This window comes from Ornithorhynchus anatinus, chromosome 16, assembly GCF_004115215.2.
Source record: "Ornithorhynchus anatinus isolate Pmale09 chromosome 16, mOrnAna1.pri.v4, whole genome shotgun sequence".
Lineage (NCBI taxonomy): Eukaryota > Metazoa > Chordata > Mammalia > Monotremata > Ornithorhynchidae > Ornithorhynchus > Ornithorhynchus anatinus.
In genome coordinates this window covers 40,421,357-40,443,686 of record NC_041743.1, presented here as the reverse complement: position 1 = coordinate 40,443,686, position 22,330 = coordinate 40,421,357, and the positions used below count along the sequence as shown (strand labels likewise).

Below are 22,330 nucleotides of genomic sequence, written 5' to 3'. Positions count from 1 at the left end.
TGCTGGGATATGGCTTGGTGCAAAGCCCCCCAACCCACCTGAGCCTCAGTTTCCCCATCTGTACAATTGGGAGCAAAATCTGGACTCCTCCCAGCCTTCCAGCACCATGGCTGGAGCCATGATGGTGGGTGTGAGGGCCTCAGGGGGAACAGAAGGGCTTTGTAACCCCAACAGACAGCCTGAATTCCAGGCAGGCTGAGATGTGGCCAGACGGACAGCTTACTCCAAGACTAGCCATGGTAACCCAATGATTAGCCTCTTTTTTCTTTTTTTAATGGTAATTATTCAGTGCTTACTGTACACCAGGCACCGTACTAAAGCCCTGGGGTAGATACAAACTAATCAGGTTGGACCCAATCCCTGCCCCGCTTGGGGCTCCCATCTGAGCGAGCTTTGCTTTCCCATTTCCGTGAAGGGTTTTCCCACGACTGACCAGGTAATAGTCCAGATACTGAATATTCAGTAAACGTCTGCCACCTGACGTAAAAGCTCCATCCTGCTCTCTCCACCGCAGCTGGTGAGTACCTTCTGCACGAGGCCCCCCAACCCACAGTTTCCTCACCTGAACGGGGAGTAAAATCAAGGTGGGCAGGACTGGGGAGGCCTAAGCTACTGTCGAGCATGGAACAACCCAGCCTGGGAAAGAGAGGAATCAAGCTGCTCCTTTAGCCAATCAATCGATCGATCCAACAATGGCATTTATGGAGCACTGACTACATCAGCATTCTATAGTTCCTAGGACATTTACTCTTGTCCTTGTTTTTCCTCGTTGTTCTTCTGTTTCTTACCATTGCAACTTTCTCTCGTCAATGCCCACTCCAACAACCCATCAGTCAATCCATCCATCAGTGGCATTTATGTTGCATTGATTATATCAGCATTCTATAACTCCTTGGACATTTATTTTTCTCCTTGTTTTTCCCCGCTGTTCTTCTGTTTCTTACGGTTCCATCTTTCTGTCGCCAATGCCCATTCCCTCAACCAATCATATTTATTGAGTGCTTACTGTGTGCAGAGCACTGTACTAAGTGCTTCAGAGAGTACAATACAATAGATTTGGTAGACATTCCCTGCTCCATATTATCTTTGAATGTGAGCCCCCTGGGCCAGCACTTAGTAAAGTGTTTTGTACACAGGAAAGGCTCAATAAATTACTATTACCACTAATGCTACCATGAAGGATAGCTGTCTCAACAACTCATCTTCAAGGGGATCGGAAAGAGGGATCAAGGCATAGAGCAAACTGCAGATGATCATTAATAACCTCAGCAGATCTGTCTGGGAGAGATGATAGAAGATCCAGGGGGGACCCGGGACTGTGTCCGATCGGATTATCCTGTCTATCCCGGTTTTTAGAAAGCATTTAATAAATAACTCGATTACGATTCTGCTTATTAGGAGGGGAAATGGCTGAAGCCTGAAAGGGGAAGAGTCCAAGCAAACCAAAAGGAGCACCTCTCCCAGTCGAAACAGGATTCCCTAATTTTGTTTTGTTTTTTTTTTAATGGTATTTGTTAAGCACTTCCTACGCACCAGGCACTAAGTACTGGGTTAGATACAAGCTAATCAGGTTGAACACAGTTCAATTCCTACATGGGGCTCACAGTCTTAACCTCCATTTTACAGATGAGGGAACTGAGGCACAGAGAAGCAAAGTGACTTGCCCGAGACCAAGCAGTGGACGAGTGGTGGAACCGCGATTAGAGTACAATAGAACAGAATTAGCAGACACATCTGACATTTACCCCACAGCACTTATGTAGATATCTATAAGTGAGGAATCCCGCTTCAGCCATTTCCCCTCCTAATATGTATAATCATAATCGTGGATCCATCTCTTGGCCGCATGAAACCATCCCTCCCCTGTCTGGGGAAGACCGGCTAATGGCTTGCGATCCCATTGCCAGTAGAGAACGGGGCCTTAGGGGAAATTTCAATTGCTATCCTGGGGGTAAGCTGAGCGCCCATCAGTGGGGTAGGTTTGGGGTAATCACAGATGAACGCTGTGCGGTGCTCCACCCACAGTTCACAATCCAAGAGTCAGGGAGAGCAGGTCTCATCCCCCTTTACAGCTGAGGCAACAGAGGCCCAGAGAGATTAAGTGGATTGCCTGAGGGCACCCAGCAGGCCACTGGCTGAGCTGGGCCTAGAGACCCCAGTCTTATTCCTTCCCGGTCCCAACTCTTTCCACTAGGGCTAAGTCCTGCTCAAAATTGACTCCACCTCCTAGAGACCACATGAGCCCTTGAAAGGTCCATCAAACTATCCCCCTGCCTCCATGCTAGTCAGTCCTTGGCCGTTCCCAGACCGAGGGAGTCCCCAACCCGTTCCCGGAGTCGCTCGGCCCCGCGTTCCACCTCCCCTCCCAGGCCTCCCCGCAATGCAAGCTTCCCGGGTAGAGCCATGACGGCCTCCAGGGCTCCCTCCGTCACGCTACGAGTCCCACCCGGTCAGCCACGGCTGCCTCCGGAGGGGACGAATTCTGGCTCCATTTCAGAGGTACCAACTGAGGAAACAGCAGCCAGTCGAAGGGCAGAGTGAGGGTTGTTTCTGCTGCCGAAGTAAACCTTCGGGAGACAAGGGGGAGGATGACGTCTTTGTTGATGGATGGCTGTGTCCACCCCTCTCGGTTGGGATTTCCACCCCCCCGGGACTGCGGGGAGCTCAGAGCCGGGCCCTGGCAGGTAATGACGGGACACACGTTGGCCACGAGCCAAGCAGGGGGGATACCTAGTCAGACACAAACCCAGAGGAAGGAGAACAGACATTTTAGCCCCATTTCACAGATGGGGGAACTGAGGCCAAAAAAGGCCCAAGATCATAGACAGGCAAGCGGCGGAACTGGAATCAGAACTCGGCTTCCCGGGCTCTCGGGGCGTCGCTCTTTCCTCTAGTCCATGCTCGGGTTGTGTGGCTTCCTTGTTCAGCACCTAGTGTGCGCTCAATAAATATTATTGCTGCTTCTTCTACTACTTAGACATCCTCCCAGGGAAATGGTTGACGTGACCTTTCGCAGTTCCTTCCTGCTCTGAATTTTAGAAAAGAATGCAGCCAACCTCAGAAAACCCAGGGGTCTGAATTTTCTGGGTAGCGGGCAGAGCCCCACTTCCCTCTGTGCCTCAGCCGGCTGGAAGAACCGGTCCCCACAACTGGAATAGCCTTCCACAGCACTGAATTGGACCTGACAAGCGGAGTTGATAGACTCTCTGAAGAAAGAAATCTGTCTACTAACTCTATTGTACTCGCTCAAGTACAGTGCTCTGCGCACAGTGGATTGTACGCTCGTTAAGGGCAGGGAACGGGCCTAACTCTATTGTCTTCTCTCCCAAGTGCTCAGTACAGTGCCCTGCACACCATCATCTTCATCAAGGGTATTTACTATGTGCAGAACACTGTACTAAGCAGTTGGGAGAGTACACTACAAAAGAGTCGGCAGACACGTTCCTCGCCCACAACGAGCTCACAGACTAGAGGAAAATGTGGCTTTGGTTAAGCCTTCGCCAAGCACTGGGGTCGATTCACGATAATCCGGCCCGGTCCCAGACCCACATGGCGTCCACAGTCTAAGTAGATGGGAGAACAGGGATTGAATACCCATTGTGCAGAAGAGGGAACTGATGCCCAGAGGAGTTAAGTGATTTGTTCACGGTCACACAGCAGGTAAGTGGTGGAGCCAAGATTAGAACTCAGGCCTTCTGACTCCCAGATCCGTTATTTTCCACCAGGCCACGCTGTTTCCTCTCGCCCACAATAAGCGCTCAGTAAATACGACTGATTGATCGGGGGTGGTGCTGTGTAGGGGAAGAGACAGACGAGACAGACAGAGGCTGGGCCCCAGATGGGAAATGAGACGGGTGTTTGGGCTCAATGGCTGGGGAAGTCGAGAAAACAGGAATCCTTCTCGGGAAGAAAGACCCCGTCCTTCACAAAAAAGAAATAGAAACCCAGCCACACTGGTTGCCACTAGTAACGGAATGCTAAGTAGCTGGGCTGGGAGAGTCAATGAGGGCAGAGGAAATCGTAAGGAAGGAACAATAGGGGAAATCACTTTCCTGCGGGCTGGGAAGTCAAAGGGGCAGGGCTGAGACATGCGGGCCCTTGAAAAGCCAAGGGGGCAGATGGACATTTCCCAGACTGGCCCTCAGTGGCCCGATCATCATCAGATATCTCCCGATGCAGTTCCGTTTGCTCCACCGCTCAGCAACGGGCTAACCGCCAAAGTCCCTGGGGAATGCAGCGTTTGCTACACAGGCAGAGTGGATTCTTTGGAAAGGAGCTCGGTGCCCACTGAGAAAGCAGATTCTGGTTTTTCCCTTGGCAGAGCGGAGATGGTCCTCCCCTCTGGCATGACCTGCTCTCAGAGTGATGTGGCCCAGCCACCCGAGGAGGCAGATGCCCCATGGCACCCCATGGCCTCTGATATGACAATACCCAAGGCAGGAAATTTACAGAGGTATCCTTCAAAGGACGATGATGAAAATTATAATTAGTTGCTTTTGAACCACTAGGGAAAGGAGCAGAGCTCCTGGGTGAGGGAGGGGCTCTCTCCAAGAAAGCCACAGTGAATTTCTTCATTCTGCCAGTTGAGTACCTGGCACCGTCAAAAGGAATAGCTCCCTGATCACCAGCCATGAACTGGAGTCAAACCCCAACAGTGCAATAACAGTGATGCATTTCCTAGGAGCTGAAACCCTGGGCTGAGCACTGTGCTTGATACAGAATAATCAGCTCAGACATAGATCCTGTCCCACGAGGGAGGGACAGCAGGGAAGATCTTATTCGCACTTTACCGACTAAGAAACTGAAGCCCAGAGAGGTTCAGTGACTTGAAACTAACATCACGCAGAAGGTCGAAGGCAGAGTGGGGACCCAAGCCTCTTGACTCTCAGACCTGCGCTCTATCCACTGGATCATGTTGCCTCCCCATCGATCAATGGTATTTATTTTATTTTTTTATGGTATTTAAGCACTTACTATGTGTCACTGTCCTAAGCACTGGGGTAGACACAACCTAATCAGGTTGGCAACAGTCCCTGTCCCACAGTGGGGCTACCAGTCTTAATCCCCATTTTATAGATGAGGTAACTGAGGCGCAGAGAACTTAAGTGATTTGCCCAAGGTCACACAAGAGACAAGTGGTGGAGTCAGGATTAGAACCCGGGTCCTGCTGACTCCCAGGCCTGTGCTATATGCACTAGGCTAAAGTTGCCTCTCACTGAGCCATTACTGTTTGCAGAGCACTTTACTTTAGTGCTTAGTAGTGTACTCAACACCACATTAGCCCATCCAGGATAATGCCCTGAGGGGAGGCAGGGGGTTGGGCCAGATGACCTCTGCAGGCCTCCTCTAAATTCACGACCTCGTAGCGCACCCTAGCTACATTTTGGTTCTGCTTCAGTTTCCCCAGGTTCTCCTTTACTCCCATGGTGGTGAGAATCATTTGAGCACAGCTTCAGAGACGCTTGTTCTCCCCCAGCAACGCCCAGGGAGTCGGAGAGGAGTCCCCCACCGAAGTCGGCGGGTTGGAACCGGCCTTAAGGGGAAGAAAATCTCCGTGGGAGAGAGCCACGTTCAATCAGCAATCTGAAAGAGCCCTTGAGGGGTCATCTTATCCATCCCCTCGCCTCCACGCAGGATGTCTTTAAATGATCCCCAACCGATGACTTCTTGATTTCTAAATCTCCCTACCAACCCCATGGCCTTCCAAGTCACCTGAGCACTAGCTCCGCTGGCTATACGACCACCGGGAAAGTACCTTTCAGAGGGTGGGGAAGTGTCGGCTAGGAGCAGCTTCCACCCCTTCCGTGCCCTCCCCCAGGTTCTCAACATCTGGGGGCACCGAGGTTGGCATACCCCAGCTCTGCCTGCTATTCTCCCCTCAGCAGCCTCTGACCCTGCCTTCTGCTTCCTGAAGACGAACCATGAGCCTGTGCTCAAGTCTTCCCGGGATCTCCCTGGGAGGAGAAGGGGCAGCCGGTTGGCCCAAAAGTGTTTTTAATTGACCGAAGCCCCTGAGTATTGTTCAATATAGTTCAGAGTGGATAACTGAGAAATAATGAGACAAAACCAGGGAACCACCACCTTCCTGGCAGGCGAGGTGAGCTCCCGTGAGTCTAGAGGGGAGAGGATCAGAATGCTAGAGAGTCCGGTTGGCCAATGGCGATCCTGACCGCTACAAAGTGCTGGGGGAGAGGGGACGACTAGCAGAGCACGATCCTCTCCCGCTCAGCAGTTATAGCTTCACACTCATTTCCCCCGGCCTGTAATTTATGTTGGAGTCTCTCTCCCCTGCTGGCCAATGGACTTTATCTGCTCCACTTTAATACTCCTCAAACTCTCAGCTGCCTCTGACACTGTGGACCAACCCTCCTTCTCCTGGAAGCACATTCTAACCTAGGCTTCACTGACATCTTCCTCCCCTGGCTCTCTTTCTAGCTCAGTCTTTTTTGCAGGCTCTTCCTCTGCCTCCCGCTCTCTGTGGGAATCCCGAGAGGCTCAGTTCTGGGTCCCCCATCTATTCTCCATTTACACCCACTCCCTTGGAGAACTCATTCACTCCTACAGCTCTAACTACCATCTCTAAATGGATGATTCCCAAATCTACCTATCCAGGGCCAACCTCTCTCCTCCTCTGCAATTTCTCATTTCCTCCTGTCTTCCGGAATCTCTTCTACTTGTATGTCCTGGCAATACCTCAAACTTAATATGTCCAAAACAGAACTCATCTTCCCATTCAAGCTCCATCCTCCCACTGACTTGCCCATCACGGTAGCTACTTCCTCCGCATCAAACAGAAACTCCTTACCATCGGCTTTAAAGCACTCAATCACCTAGCCCCTCTCGTACTACAAACCAGCCTCTAATGCTAACCTATTCGCTGTACCTCCATCTCATCTATCTCGTCATCAAACTTTGGCCCACATCCTGCCTCTGGCCTAAAATGCCCTCCCTCACCATCTCCGACAATTACTCTCCCCACCTTCAAAGCCTTATTGAAGGCACATCTCTTTCAAGAGGCCTTCCCTGACTAAGCCCTCATTTCCTTCTCTTCCACTACCTTCCGCATCTCCCTTACTTGCTCCCTTAATTCATCCACCTTCCCAGTCCTTCCAACACTTATGTACATATCTGAAATTTGTTCATTTATATTAATGTCTATCTCCTCTAAACTGTAAGCTCCTTGCGGGCAGGGAATTTGTTATATTGTTATACTGTCCTCTCCCAAGAGCTTATTACAGTGCTCTGCACATAGTGAGTGTTCAATAAATACCATTAATTGATACCACTATTTCCTGTCTCACAGGCTCTTAACCTTATCCTCAGTTCATCTCTCTCATTCAACCCAAGTTACCAAATCCTGTCAGTTCTTCCTTCATAACACCTCTAGAATCCATCCCATTCTCTACATCCAAGCTGCTACCATGCACATCCAAGGACTTATATCCTGCCTCCACTACTGCATCAGCCTCCTCACTGACCTCCCTGCCTCCTGTCTCCAATCCCCTCTCAACCATACTCCACTCTGCTATCTGGATCGTTCCCCCCCCCCCCCAAAAAAAAGGGTCTAGTCCACCTCTTCCCACTCCTCAAAAACCTCCAGTGGTTACCCTTCCACCTCCGCATCAAACAGAATCTCCTAACCCCTGACTTTAAGGCATTCAGTTCTCCCCTTCCTACCTGACATTGCTAATTTCCCATTACAACCCCGCTCATGCACTCTGTTCCTCCAAAGCTTCGCCGTTCCTCGACTTCATCGATCTTGCCAATGACCCCTTGCTCCAGTTCCTCCTTACCTCCCTTACCTCTCGACCTGCCAGGAGGGACGGGCATCCGGTGAGCTGGACTCTCTGGAGCTCCCAGAGGCCACTGCATCCCGAGCCCAACCCGGGGTTCCCCATTCAGTCTTATTTATTGAGCCCTTAGTGGGCAAAGCACTGTACTAAGTGCTAGTACATTCCCACCCACCCAAGTGTACAAGACATCGTAGCTATGGAGCGTGAGTGGGCCCGCAAGTGTTGCCTTAACAGCCACACAGGAGCACTTCCCCCTTCCCCAACTCCTAAGTGCCTCTAATTTGGGGAAATAAGCAGCGTTCTTCTAGGCATAATTGTTTCTTTTCAATCAGGTCCTTAATGTTTTCAGCTATCAAATTTGCTGCAGAGAGAATCAAACACGAAGAGCCCGACTCTCGGGGCTAAGAATCGTCTCTCTGGGAACTGCAGTCCCTCGTTCTGGCCATCGGGAGGCCCCACAGGGCATCTGAGCTGGAAGCCCCTAAATCATCGTGGGGACGGAGGGACGCAAAGGCAAGAACGGTCCCGCTGCCCCACACCTTCGGAGACAAAGCTGGGGATTTGAGGTTTGGTTCATCCGGGATGCACGAGTGGAGCTGGCAAGACCCGTGTGGTTCACAGCATACAGCAGTGCGTTGCTCCAGAGAAACCTTAATTGCAACCGCCAACATGATAGTCCACCCTTAATCTCCCTTTTCTTAATAACATCTGTTAAGCCCTTTCTATGCAGCAGGTGTTGTACGACACTTAGTACATAGGTAGATGTATCTTAGTACATAAGTAGATATAAGATAATCCACCCCATTTTTCACTATCCCATTCAGCTGCTTGGGTATCCTGTCGTCATCTGTTTCCGCCCAGCATACCACCCGTAAGGATGTCAGACTGTATCACGTTCACTCCTGAAGGAAATGGCTAGTAAAAGACTGGTTAGGTATTTGTCAACACAGTCTAAGAGGGAGGGAGAAGGGGGAACAGAAGCAGTGTCACCTAGTGGAAAGAGCGCGAGCCTGGGAGTCAGAGGACCTAGGTTCTATTCCTGGCTCTTGCCTGCTGGGTGACCATGGGCAAGTCCCTTAACTTCTCTGTGCCTCGGGTCCCTCAAGTGCAAAGTGGGGATTCATTCCCAGTTCTCTCTCCTACTTAGATTGGGAGCCCCATGTGGAATCTGATGATCTCCTTTCTAACCCAGAGTTTAATTCAGTGCTTGACACATAGTAGGTGCTTAAGTACCACAATTATTATTATCATCATTATCCTATTTTACAGAGGAGCAAACCAAGGCCCAGAGCAGTTCCTCATTAAAAGACAGTTCCTCCAGGCCAACCTGTCAACCCAGACGCAGAGAGACTGGTGCTTTCTTCCCCTTTCCGTTTATATGTTTAGCTCTCCTCGTCTTCCATGGGAACGCCGAGCTTGACAAGCTGGCTGGAGATGTAAGGCTTATAAATTACAATGTAATTTCATTGTACATTCCACATTAATACACTCCCACCAAGGGGGAAAAATCACTATTCATGATGAACTGTTTGGGGGGTTACTGAGGATGGGATATGAAATTCATCCTGATTTCCCACTTATTGAGAAGTGTTACCCAATTTGTTGAAAATGTCACATCTCTACGTATTAATTTGCTCCTTAGTGGCACTGATTAAAACAAATGTTCTTCAGCTCTCAAGCCAATGCCACTCACGGTCCCCCAGGTACTTTCAGGTAAGTTAAGCATCTGCTGGCAGACGGGGGAACTTGAAAATTCTTCGAACCCCATTGGGGAGGGGAAGACGGAGGAGCCCTGCCTCCCCCACCTCTCCTTGGGGTGGGGAGGGCTCCCCGGGCCCTTCTCTTTCCTCAAAAAAGCCTCTCTGTTGGCCTAATCGTAAGCCGCTCGTGAGGCATTCTGGGGAAGGGGTTCTAGGCCAGATGGGGAGGCCGCCGGCAGGCCCCAGAAGCAGGAAGCCACGGCCAGGATTGTGTCTGCTATATTTTACTCTCCCAAGCATTTAGTATAGTGTTTTACACATAGTAAGCGCTCGGTAAAACCACTGACTAAGGGTTCAGGCCCGGCCACTGTCTTTCAGAGCAGCTCTGCACCAATGTCCCCTTTTTTCAGGCTTTCGCTCTTCTCACCCAAACCCCAGGGACCAGACCTGCCTCACTGGCTTGACGAGAACACGTGGCCGGCAGCCTGCTGCCTGTCTCTCCCCTGTCCCGCTTCTCGGCCACATAGCCAGTCTCAGGCCAATTGGGTCACACCCCACCCCTCCGCATAAAATCTCCAGGGGCTCTTCGTGCTTTTCAAGAGGCCCAAAAACTCCTGACCTCCAGCTGCAAGGCTCTGCCTGTCCTCCTCTGCTCTCTGGCAAACTCATTACCATCTCTCCCACCCTCTCAATCCCCAACCTCTCATGGACCCCCGCCTACCAGGCCCTCTCCCCTCAACTCGAACCCCACTCCTTCTCCTCCTTCAAAATCCCCCTAAAACAACCCACCTTCTCCGGCAAGCCACCCATGACCCAGCCATGGCCCCCAGGACCTTATTGTTCACTCGCTTGTTATCAGTGCACATACGTACCTGGAGGAATTATTCAATATCTACTCTCACGGGCCATTGGCTATTCTCAGTTCTCCTAGAACACGGAATCTGCATCTGGACACACTCCACGTTTAGGAAAACCGGGCATAACAAGCCCTTGCCTCCGCCCAGGCCACGTTTCTGGGCTACTACCGTTCCTTCGTCTGCCGTGCTGTCCTTTCCACCAGACAGACACCCGCCATCGGGAGAAAGCTCCCTGATGGCATTCTCTCTGAGGCGGACAGCGAAGGATGGTGTTACAGCCCCCATCATCGTAACACACAATTTGGAGGGAGCACGACAGAAACACCGGGGTAGTTTCTTCTCCCAACTGCCTAGACAACGTCCACGTGAGTCACCTGTGCAACTGTGGTCACAGTCAAGGAACGACGCTGGTGGGCTTCCAGCCTCTGCCCTTGGCCCTCTCCAACAATCCTGCGCATCCCTCACTCTTGACCTCTTTGTGCCCTCTGGTCCACCTAGATTTCCCGGACATCCCTAGCTTTCCCTTCTAGTGTTCACATATGGGTCTATCGCCCATTAATTCATCCAGACGCTTGTGAACATATTGAAATTTTCTGCCTGCACAGCTTCCTGTGGGAACCAAACCCACAAGGGTCACACCTGCTGGGTGCACAAGTGTCTCCTTGGGTCAGGTTGGGTCCTGCGCCTGGCAAGCTTCAGTAAGTGAGCCTTTTTTATTATTGTATTTAAGTGCTTACTGTCAACCACTGTTCTAAGTGCTGGGGTAGGTATGAGTTAATTAGGTCGGACACAGTCCCTAATAATCATAACAATAATAATAATAATTTTGGCATTTGTTAAGCACTTCCTACGTGCCAGGCGCTGAACTAAGTGCTGGAGTAGATAAAAGATAATAAGGTTGGGAACGGTCCCTGTCCCACAGAGAGCTCACAGTCTTTATCCCCATTTTACAGATGAGGGAAATGAGGACCAAGGTCACACAGCAGACAAGTGGCAGAGCTGGGATTTAAACGCAGGTCCTTCTGACTCCCTAGCCCGGGCTCTATCCACTACACTGCTTCTCTAGTGACCAAACCCCGCTTCTCGTTGTCTGGTCTTCCAGTCCCTTCCTGAAGACACTGACAGGATGAATGATGACACATTGCCTAGCAAAGCACTGCAATGCCTAAGGAAAAGTAGAGAGATTGAAATGCATCTTTTCACGGCTACTTAATGAATGCCCTCAATGTGCCAAGCACTGCAGCGTGGCTCAGTGGAAAGAGCCCGAGCTTGGGAGTCAGAGGTCACGGGTTAGAATCCCTGCTCTTCCACTTGTCAGCTGTGTGACTGTGGGCAAGTCACTTCACTTCTCTGGGCCTCAGTTACCTCATGTGTAAAATGGGAATTCAGACTGTGAGCCTCACGTGGGACAACCTGATGACCCTGTATCTCCCCCAGCTCTTAGAACAGTACTCTGCACATAGTAAGCCCTTAACAGATACCAATATTATTATTACCTAAGGGGAAATCGCCTAACCCGGGCTTCCCCTCCAGGGTGCGGCTGAACTTAGAGGGAGTCTTCAGGCGGGAAGCAAATAGGGCAGGTGCCTCTGGGTGTGGGCAAGTAAAAATCTGAAGGTCAGTCAGTCAATTGCATTTACTGAGCATTACTATGTGCACAACTGTACTAAGCTCTCCGGAGAGTAGAATATAACAATATAACAGAAGGCAGACAGGTGGACATCAAGTCAGTGGAGCCACCGGGCCGAAGTCCTCAGTCCGGATTTGGCCAGCTGGAACTGGCCAGCAAAGTGCCCCGTGCCCCGACCTCCCAAACTGCAAAACCAGAGTGGGGGCAGGGCTGGGTGAGGAGGACAGTGCCTGACTAGCTCAGCATCTGTTATGTAACCTCGGCGTTGCCACTTGGAGCCCGCCCGGAAGAAGCTCCATTAACACGGCACACCCTGGAACGCTATTCAATTATCTTTAACATACCGGGCCTAGTATGGGTTTGGATATTGGATAGGTTTTTCTCTTTTTGCCTTTTTCTTTTTAATCTTTTTGCTTCTTCCTCGCAGCAGGCAGCTGGGAACTGGCTCTTTTCCACCTGACTTCACCTTTGCTTTGATATAAATAAATGGTAATTAAATTACCTGAATTTCCCAGAAATCAGACTTCGGGAGCGCAAGCAGAAATGCCAAGAAATAAACCGAGCGAGCATCGAGGCACGGACAGGTTGTCAATTTTTAAAAGCCCATCAGAGCATCGTGTTTTTGTGGGGAACAAGGCGGTGGGGCAGGAGACTTCCGGGTCCAGGCCGGGGGATGGGGACACGTCAGAGGAACTGGCCCAGCAGAGATGGGGACCCTTATTCTTTCCCGGAGATCCCGAGAGTAGGCTAGGCCGCTATGCTTTTGCTCCTGCTCTGTGGAGGCAGGGGACTGAACTCCATGACCTCGAGGACATCCCGCCTGTCTGGGTCCTCAAAAGTAAACTCAGGAGGGCAATGTCTTTGGTGAAGAAGCCCAGAAGAGGAGAATGTCTCTGGAAGGCACCAAATATTTCCTGTCCACGGAGGTGGTTCTAGGCAAGGATGAAAGGAGCTGCCATTTTGTGATTGTGGGGCAGGCGAGGGAAACGCATGTATTTCTTCTTCCCCATCTATCCCTGGGAGACCTGGGCTCTAATCCCGGCTCCGCCATCTGCCGGTTAGGTGACCTGGGGTGAGGTCTTGACTTCTCTAGGCCGCGGGTTCCTCATCTGTAAAATGAGGTAAAATCCCTGGTTCTCCCTCCTGCTTTTGACTGTGAGCCTCATGTGGGGTAGGGACTGTGTCTGATCTGATTATCTTGAATATATCCCATTGCTTAGGACAGTGCGTGGCAATGTTATTTATTGAGTGCTTACTGTGCGCAGAGCACTGTACTAAGAGCTTTGGATAGTACAGTGCAACAGAGCTGGTGGACACGTTCCTAGCCCACTTCCTCAGATGCAGACTGTGCATCTTTTGGGGGCCAGGGACCCGGTCCATATCTTGCTGGGGATTTCGTTCCCAGTGCCTAGTATGGCACGGTACACCTCATAAGATCTAAATAAATGTTATTCCTGCTATTACCATTGATGCTCCCCCATCCCCTCCTCCCCACACACTTGGACAATCAAGAACCTGGGCTCCAATCAATGGTTTTTCTTGAGCACTTAATAAATGATAAATAATAATAATAATAGCATTCAAGTGCTTACTATGTGCCAAGCACAGATGAGGAAACTGAGGCCCAGAAGTCTAATGACTCGCCCAGTGTCACACAGCAAGCAAATGATGGAAGTGGGATTAGAACCCAGGCCCTCTGACTTCCAGGCCTGGGCTCTTTCCACTGGGCCACGCTACTTCTATGGTACTGATCCCTGTGCTTGGCACATAGCAACTGATGAACGCCGGAGTTATTATCATTACTGGATTTGGTGGCGGGGTCGAGTGGGACCACCATCGTGAAAGAGGAGACCACCACGCCCCTGTCCTAGTAGCCGAGTTCCCCCTCACCAGCTAGTGCCCCCGCAGCTGCCTTCACTCTGTCGGGGCCAGCAACGCAAAGTTCACGCAGGGGAGTTTAGCCCGCGCCCGCCCCGTGATTCTGAATGGTCTGCACCTCAAGCAGTTCCAGCCACGTCATCCCCTCATCCCTGGATCGGCGGACTGGCCGAGCCTCGGACAATAAGACAAGATCACGACACCACGGGACTTACGCATGTATTTATGACGACAATAATAATTACGGTACTTGTTGAGCGCTCACTGTGTGCCAAGCACCGTACAAGGTAATCGGGTTGGACACAATCCCTATCCCACGAGGGGCTCACAGTCTCAGTCCCCATTTTACAGATGAGGTAACTGAGGTCCTGAGAAGTGAAGTGACTTTCCCAAGGTAACATAGCAGACATGTGGTAGAGCTGGGAGCTATACATTCTGCATTACAAATTATTTATAATAGCGTCCGTTATCCCCTCCAGACTGTAATCTCATTGTGGGCAGGGACCAAATCTACCAACTCTCTCATACTGTACTCTCCTTAGCACTTAGCCCAGTGCTCTGCACATAATAAGCACTCAATGAATACCACTGATGAGGAGAACGATGATGATGACAACCAAGTTCTGGGATCTCATCGAAGCACCAAAGTAACCACTCAACTTAGCACAGCTCTGCTAGATGGGGCCTCGGGGGAAGAACGAGCGACAGCAGGCGACCCAAACGGGCGCTGGACCGAGAGCTCGAATCGGGAAACCGAAAACCAGGAGGGCAGAGGAAGCGTTTTCAGGGTGCGATAAAGCCTGAGACAGGGTTGCAACCCAACTGAAAACTCGGAGCCAAGGGCTGAGGACCCGCCAGCATGGTGCACTGCCATCAAGGGAGTGGCTTTTGTGAGCAAAAGCCGCACATGGAAAAAGAGATAAGAAAGCAAAAGGAAAAATGGGCCCAGGTCCTACAAACATTAATCATGACAACAGAGCAAAGGGCAGTCATCTTGTGGTTCCTAAGTGGCCAGGACTGTGGGCACGGCATTCCATTTTCTGCCACACACACGCCCTTCTAGGGGACCCTGATCATCCAGCATATGCCAACTCAAGTGCTTAGTCCAGTGTTCTGCACATAGTAAGTGCTCAGTAAATACCACTGATTGATCAGAAGGTCTGCTCCAAACATGTCGGACAACTGTCCAGTGTCCTCCTGTTTTCCCCAAAGACCAGCCTCGCCACTGGTCCCGGTCACCAACCCGGCCCACCCCTGGGTGATCGCTCCATCCCCTCTGCCCCGGCCTCAGTTCACAGCAGCTCCCCAGAGCGTCCGCAGTCAAGAGCCTTTCCGCTCACAAGCATCTTGCTCCTGGTTTGGGTTGTCAAAGCCCCATCTCCCACAAGCCCCCACCAAGAAGGTTTCTAATGCCAGGTCTCCGTCAGTATGCGTGTGTGTGTGTGTTGGGGGGGGGGGGGGCACGGAGGGGAAAGGCGCCAGCCCCACTTGACGGCAATTCTGGAAGGCCTCGAGTCCATCCCAAGGCTCAAGGCTCTCCCTCAGTCTCCATGGCCCCCTTCACCTAGACACGGGGCAAAGCTGAGGTCCACACTCCCTCAGCCCGATCACGTCCCTGAGCGGGCACATGAAGCAGGAGACAGAGGCTGGTAAAGGGAGTCAACCCATCTGGGCCCAAAACCCTACTGGCACCCGCCCCGACCAGCCGGTCAGACCCAACCCGCAGTGGCCCCCGGCTCCCCTTCCCCCATCTGCCACCCCAGGTTATTCCCAGAGCGGCCCGGTATCAAGAACATGTACTGGCAAGCAGATGATCAGCGTGGTCTGGACAGATGAGCAGACGTACCTTCGTAGCTGCCGTGGAAGCCTTGCGCGCTGACGGCATAGTCGCTCACGAGCCACAGGGAGAGGGTGGCGCCAGTGCTGACGATGGGGGCCGGAAGCTGGAAGCCCGTCAGCCTGAAAGACACGCAGACGGACCATCGACTGAAAACACTGCCCCATAACCCCAACCCTTCCCCTTCCTCACCCTCAGCTTGCTGGCCCTCTCCCTGCTAGACTCGTAGCTCCCCGAGGCTCTGCTCAGTCTACTGGGCTCTCCCTAGCACTTGGTACAGCACTCCGCACGTAGCAAGCATTCGATAAATGCTAACGATTAATTGATAATTGTGGCATTTGCTAAGTGCCTGCTCTGTGCCGAGCATGGTGCTAAACGTGGGGTAGATATAAGGCAATCAGAGCAGACACGTGCCCTGTCCCACGAGGAGCTCACGGTCTACTAAGGGGGAGGGAGAACAGGGATTGGATCCCTATTTCTCGGATAAGGAAAAAAGACCCAGAGAAGTGAAGTGACTTGCCCAAGGTCTCCCAGCGGACAAGTGGCAGAGCTGGGATAAGCCAGCTCCCCTGACTCCCAGCCCCGAGCCCTTCCGCTAGGGACTACTGCTTCTGGACAGGGGATGATCCAGCTGAAATCCAGGCATCCTCAAGAATTCTCTCGCCGAATCGCCTCCCTCTCTTCATCAACTCCTCCCCGGCCTGCTCCAAGTACAGAGACCAAGAATAATAAGAATAATGCTGGCATTTGTTAAGCGCTTACTAGGTGCAGAGCACTGTTCTAAGCGCTGGGGGAGATACAGGGTAATCGGGTCGTCCCACGTGAGGCTCACAGTTAATCCCCATCTTAACAGATGAGGTAACTGAGGCACAGAGAAGTTAAGTGACTCGCCCACAGTCACACAGCTGAGAAGTGGCAGAGCAGGGATTCAAACCCATGACCTCTGACTCCAAAGCCCGTGCTCTTTCCACTGAGCCACGCTGCTTCTGAAGATCCGCCCCTTCCCTTGCCCCTCCTTCCTCCCATCCCTCTAGCCTCTCGGGGGTCTGAAGAAACATTTATCAGACCCTTAACATTTCCCCACCTGTTCAGTGAGACACTCCACTTCCAAGGGAGTCTGCATGGGGCACTATAAAAGAGAATCTAATCACTGCACCTCATTACCCAGAGAACAAATCACCACAAAAATAAAAATAAAAGCCTGTGTTCTACATAGAATAAAAAAGAATAATTAACAATCAAGCAAGTCGGTGACAGCTTGACAACCTGATTACGGAGAGGAAATGCAGCAGGCGGAGGGGCGTGAGAACGAGCAAACCTCTCGGAAACGCTCGACGTCTCAGAGACTTCGGATGGGGTTTCAGCGGGTGCTGTCTCCGGATGACTGGGATCGAACCCCTTCCTCCCTCTGTGTCTCCGGGGCCGGTGTCTATTGGACAGAATCGCCCACCTATCCCTTCGGGGGTGGGTCCCGCCAGGGCCAGGAGTGGGGAGTGTGTAAGTCTGCCAACCCTCAACCGACACACCTGGTTCTCCTCAATCATGAAGGCTTTATTCATGCAGAACCCAACAATAACAGAAACATTGTGGTATTCATGGGATGATTCCCCTGGCAAGCTCACGCGCCCCCTCACACCAGTTCCCCTCCTTCCCCCGGCCACCCCCATCCAGGGCAGAGAGGGGTTTTCTCTTCTAGCGTCTACCAACTCTACAATACTGTACTCTCCCTAGTGCTTAGTACAGTGCTCTGCACACAGTAAGCAGTCAATACGTACGATTATATGATTGACTGAATCCTCTGCAAAGGTTGGAATCCTGCAAAGACCGTGAGCTCATCAGGGGAAGGTAAAAACCTTCCCATCTCCCCTTCTTCCAACCGACAGGTCTAAATGTGGTGCGGACAGGGACGACGTCAGTCTGAATAATGAAATCAGACAACCTGGGCTTGAAAACCTTATTAGACAAACACGCCAAAGTTATCTCGGAGGAGAAAATAAAGTCGTACATTTGTGAAATACGTTCGCTATCCCCGACTGTCAGGTCTAAAACGGTGTGGGAAGCTGCCTTCAGAAGCAATCTGCCATTCATGATATATTTGAATACTTAGATTCATCTTTATTGAGCCCTTGTTTTCTCCGTCCCTGACCTGCAACCTGTGGCAATCCCTTCTGGACCCTTCCGTGGGGCACAGACCTTTCCTGGGGAAATTTGTCCCCTGACTCGGGCATTGAAGCGCTTCCCCGTGCCCCTCTCCCCTACTCCTTGGCCCGGCAATCCACTCATCCTACCCCACTCCCACTCACTGCCTCATCTCTCCCTCCAATCCCATGTTCTGTCACTTCTGTGCATTTCGGTCTGTACCTTTTGGGCACTTGATATTTCATCCCACCTTCAGCCGCACGGCATTTATGAACTTATCTTTAATTGATTCATATTAATGTCCGTCCTCCTCCCTACGAGACCGTAAGCTCCTTTTGGGCAAGGAAAATGTCTACCAACCCTGTTGTACTGTATTCTTTCAAGCTCTGCACAGAGTAAGCACTCACTAATTACCACTGATTAATTGATTCAAGAGAAGAAGTGTGGCCTCAGGAAAAGAGCATGGACCTGGCTGTCAGGGGTCCAGGATTCCAATACCAACTTTGTTTGCCGTGGGGCAGGGAATGTGTCCGTTCTATTGTACTCTCCCAAACGCTCAGTACGGTGCTCTCACGTAGTAAGTGCTCAAAAAATACGATTAATTGATGCCTGGTCTCCCCGGTACCACCATCCCGACTTTAAAGATGAAGGGCTTTTAAGTTTTCCTTAAGGCTGGGAGTGGGGGTGGCCAGCAGGATGTGAGACCCAGAGAACCTCTGCCACCTCCCCATCGGCATATCCAGTGCCCAGTGGCGCTCAGGGGGTAACAGTGGGGGTGTCAGCGGGGGCTTCTCCCGGCGTTAGAACGGTGGGTGCTCTGGCTGAACCCAGATTCTGGCTGAGCAGGGTGACACAGGACCCGAAGGCCCCCACGGGTCTCCTTCACCACCGGACCTGGCAGACTCCAGCCTTCTACTCTGTTTCCGGATTTAGAGTCTTTCATCTCTCCTACTGTGTCTGTCGCCAAACTCTGTCCTGCCTTATTTATAGATGGTAGCCTCTGGAGGACCGGACTAACTCTCACCAGGGTTATCTGTTCCCAGCACTTAGCACAGTGCACTGCACACAGTAGGGTGTACTACCTCCCATGACACCCGCTACTCCTTGAAAGGGGATCCGAGGGGATTAAGGAGAGGGAGAGAAAAGGAGAGGGGAAATCCCTTGAAACCGAACGATTCCAGATTTTGGCTAATGCGTACTGTAGCTCCCGCAGAAAAAAAAAAAATGGGATTTTCTTGCTCTAATGTGGCAGGAAGGATCACTGCAGCAGACAGATTGGGGATGATCGCCTTGGCCCGGGCAGGTGGGAGGATGGCTCTGCCGGTTTGAGGAGGGGATTCTGACCACGCTCCCCCGGAGCGGGGCTGGGGGAAGGCATGAGTTTAGGCATCCGTGTCTGCGGTGAGAACTTGGGCTGGACTGGATCAAACCAGCACCGACCTCCTGGAGGCACAATGGGAACAGGGCTTTTCTTTCCAAACCACAGAGTGGCAGCACAGCCTAGTGAAAATAACTAGGACTCAGAATCAAGGGAGCTGGGTTCTAAACTTGGGTCTGCCGCTAGCCTGCTGCCTGACCAGGAGCAAGTCACTTCACTGATCTGTGCCTCAGTTTTCTCATCTGAAAAATGGGGGATTAACACCGTGAGCCCCATGTGGGACACAGACTGTGTCCAACCTGAGTTCTGTGCATCTATCCCAGAGTCCGGCCCAAATACCATAAAAGGGGGGTTGGGGGGTGGAGTGTGGAGTTTTTCTGTTGGCCAAGAATAAGGCAGGGTAGATTTTCCCAGAGTTCTGAGTTCTTCATCTCCCCATCAACACCCCAGCAGCCTCTCTGGTCAGCCACCCCCTGATGGGAGGGTAGGGGCTCGGGGCTCCAGCGTCTGGCTCCCCGATTAGTCAAAGGCACCAAATCAAAGCCACTTCCACTCTCCTCTGATAATGGTAATCACAGGGAGGGCAGACAAGCACGAGGGCTGGCCATGGGGCCATGCGCCCGGAGCCCGACAGTAATCAGCCCTTGGATTTCTAGAGGGCCGGGCCCCCGCGGAGAGCAGAGCGATTTTGCATGGTCCTCAGCCCATCTTGGAGGGGTGAAAGGGGAGAGGAAGAAGGGGTGGGGGCGGAGAGTCTGGGGAGAGGGATCGAGACCCGGAGAGCTGTGGTGGCGAAGAACAGGGCAGGAAAAATGCCAGGTGCAGCACGCAAAGGAAAGGGGACAGTACTGTTCAGGCCAGACCAGTCAGTTTAGCATGGCACCGGGGCGGACTTTTGAACAAAGCCACCCTGATGGAGGAAAATATTCTAAAGTGCCCCAACTGGGCAAACTCAACAGTAGCAAGGGCAAGGTGGTGTCCCTAGGGGAAAACGGGGCATTTCCTGACCCATCGAGGAGCATCAGAGGCTTCGGGACCAAGACCCCGTGTGGAGGAGTTAATTCTGGTGCTAATGGCTTGTGCGACAGGCCTGCCGATTGATTTTCCACCATTTAGGTTCCCCCCGGGGCACCAAGTGCAAGGAGAGGGGAGGCAGATGAGGGTGCAGTATGGTGCAGGATATGGCAAAGTGCCCACAGGCGATTTACATCCAAAACCCTCTAGGGACACAGGGGAAAGATCAGTCCCACAGAGTGATCGCAGAAACTGGCCCAAGGGCAGGAGAAAGAGAGCCAGGGGTCACAGTGGACCCGAAGTGGAATATGAGACAGCAGCCTAAAGTCATCTTTGGACAGATGTCAGCCGGTACCTGAGGGTCAAGGCAGACAGGACTAGGAAAGCAACTCTATCACGCTAAACACCCGATGGGACCATCTCACTGAAGGACTCTCTCCGGTTTTGGTCACCTCCCTGTCAAAGAGATGTCCAGAAACTGGAAAGAGTCCAGAGAAGGATGAGACAGTGATTAATAAAATAGGTCCCTCGGGGAAGGGTCAAAGGGAACAGGGCCGTTCAGCTTGAAGGGAATAATATTAGGTATATCTGTTAAGCCCTTTACTCTTGGCTGAGCATGTACTAAGTGCAGAGTGGATATAAGCTGATCAGGGTGGAACACTAAGATCTGTATATTGTGGGCACTTGACATTCACCCCATCCTCAGACAGCATTTATATTCATATCTGTAATTTATTTACATTCGTGTCTGTCTCTCCTTCAAGACTGTAACTCATTGTGGGCAGGGCTGTGTCTACCAACTCTGTTAGATTGTACACTCCCAAGCATTTAGTACAGTGCTCTGCACACAGTAAGTGCTAAATAAATACCACTGATTGACGGGTACAGTCCCAGTCCCACAGGGAGCTTATCAGGACACCAGGAAGGTCTTTTTATCTGGGAGGGCAATTGGTTTCTCTCCGTGTCCCCAGAGGGACAGGGAGGAAGCAATGGGCTTCTAAATCCCACGTATTCTTGCTCTAGATTTATCAGACATTTATCGGATTTATCACTCCTTCCTCTCTACCCTTTATAGCAAACTCACCCTTTCACCCTCATCCCTCAAGCACTAACTGATTATCATATCCTCTTCTCCTTCTTCCACTTATCTGAGGATTACTCGGTGTCCATCTCCCCTGCTAGTCTGTAAGCTTTTTGTGAGCGGTGACCACGTCTATTATATTAGCCTCTGGAGGCACCTAGTACAGTGCCCTGCCCCCAGTAAGGGCTCAGTAATTACTATAGAAGGATTGATCACCCCTAAAATCAAGTCCTCACCGTGTCGCGGCTGGACTAGTGGGACAGCCTCACTACCGGTCTGCCCGCCTCCAGCCTCTTTCCTTTGTGGGGGTCCAGGGAGGTCTTCTGCTTGGCTTCCACTGGCATAATCCTGCATCTCTTTGGCCTGACACCCCACCTCTCAGCACGCATGTTCGTTAGCCTGCTTTGTGTTCCACCATCTAGGTTTCACCGGGTTTCTGTTTGGGCTGTGGGGATGAGTCCAGTGTGTCTCGCTTGTCATTTATCAATGGCCCTCTGATCTGAGTCATGCTCCGCACTCCGGCCTTAGCATTTTCTGGCGGCAGACTTGGAGGCCGCCTTCTCGGCACTCACACCCTACTCACTCCCCCGAGCCACCCAGAGCACTTTCCGACATATCGATTCGCATTACTATTCAAGCACTTACTGACTCACCTATCCATTTTCTACTTGTTTTTGCTCTTATGCATAAGTCATAATAATAATGTGGCATTTTGCTGTGCTCTCACTATGTAACAATAACAACGCTGGTGTTTGTTAAGCGCTTACTATGTGCAGAGCACTGTTCTAAGCGCTGGGGTAGACGCAAGGGAATCAGGTTGTCCCACGTGGGGCTCACAGTCTTAATCCCCATTTTGCAGATGAGGTAACTGAGGCACAGAGAAGTGAAGTGACTTGCCCACGGTCACACAGCTGACAAGTGGCGGAGCAGGGATTCGAACCCATGACCTCTGACTCCAAAGCGCATACTCTTTCCACTGAGCCACGCTGCTTCTACCCAACACTGTACTAAGTGCAGGGGTAG

The 22,330-nt window shown here is 51.6% G+C and overlaps 1 protein-coding gene across 1 annotated transcript in view; it reads right to left on the bottom strand.

Annotated features, from left to right (window-relative positions):
• The window catches only part of CSMD2 (CUB and Sushi multiple domains 2), a 299,960-nt gene that overhangs the window by 252,378 nt on the left and 25,252 nt on the right, over nucleotides 1-22,330 (bottom strand). Inside the window, 1 exon segment of the mRNA XM_029080287.1 lies at nucleotides 15,705-15,817. Within this exon segment, the coding sequence (XP_028936120.1) occupies nucleotides 15,705-15,817 (113 nt within the window).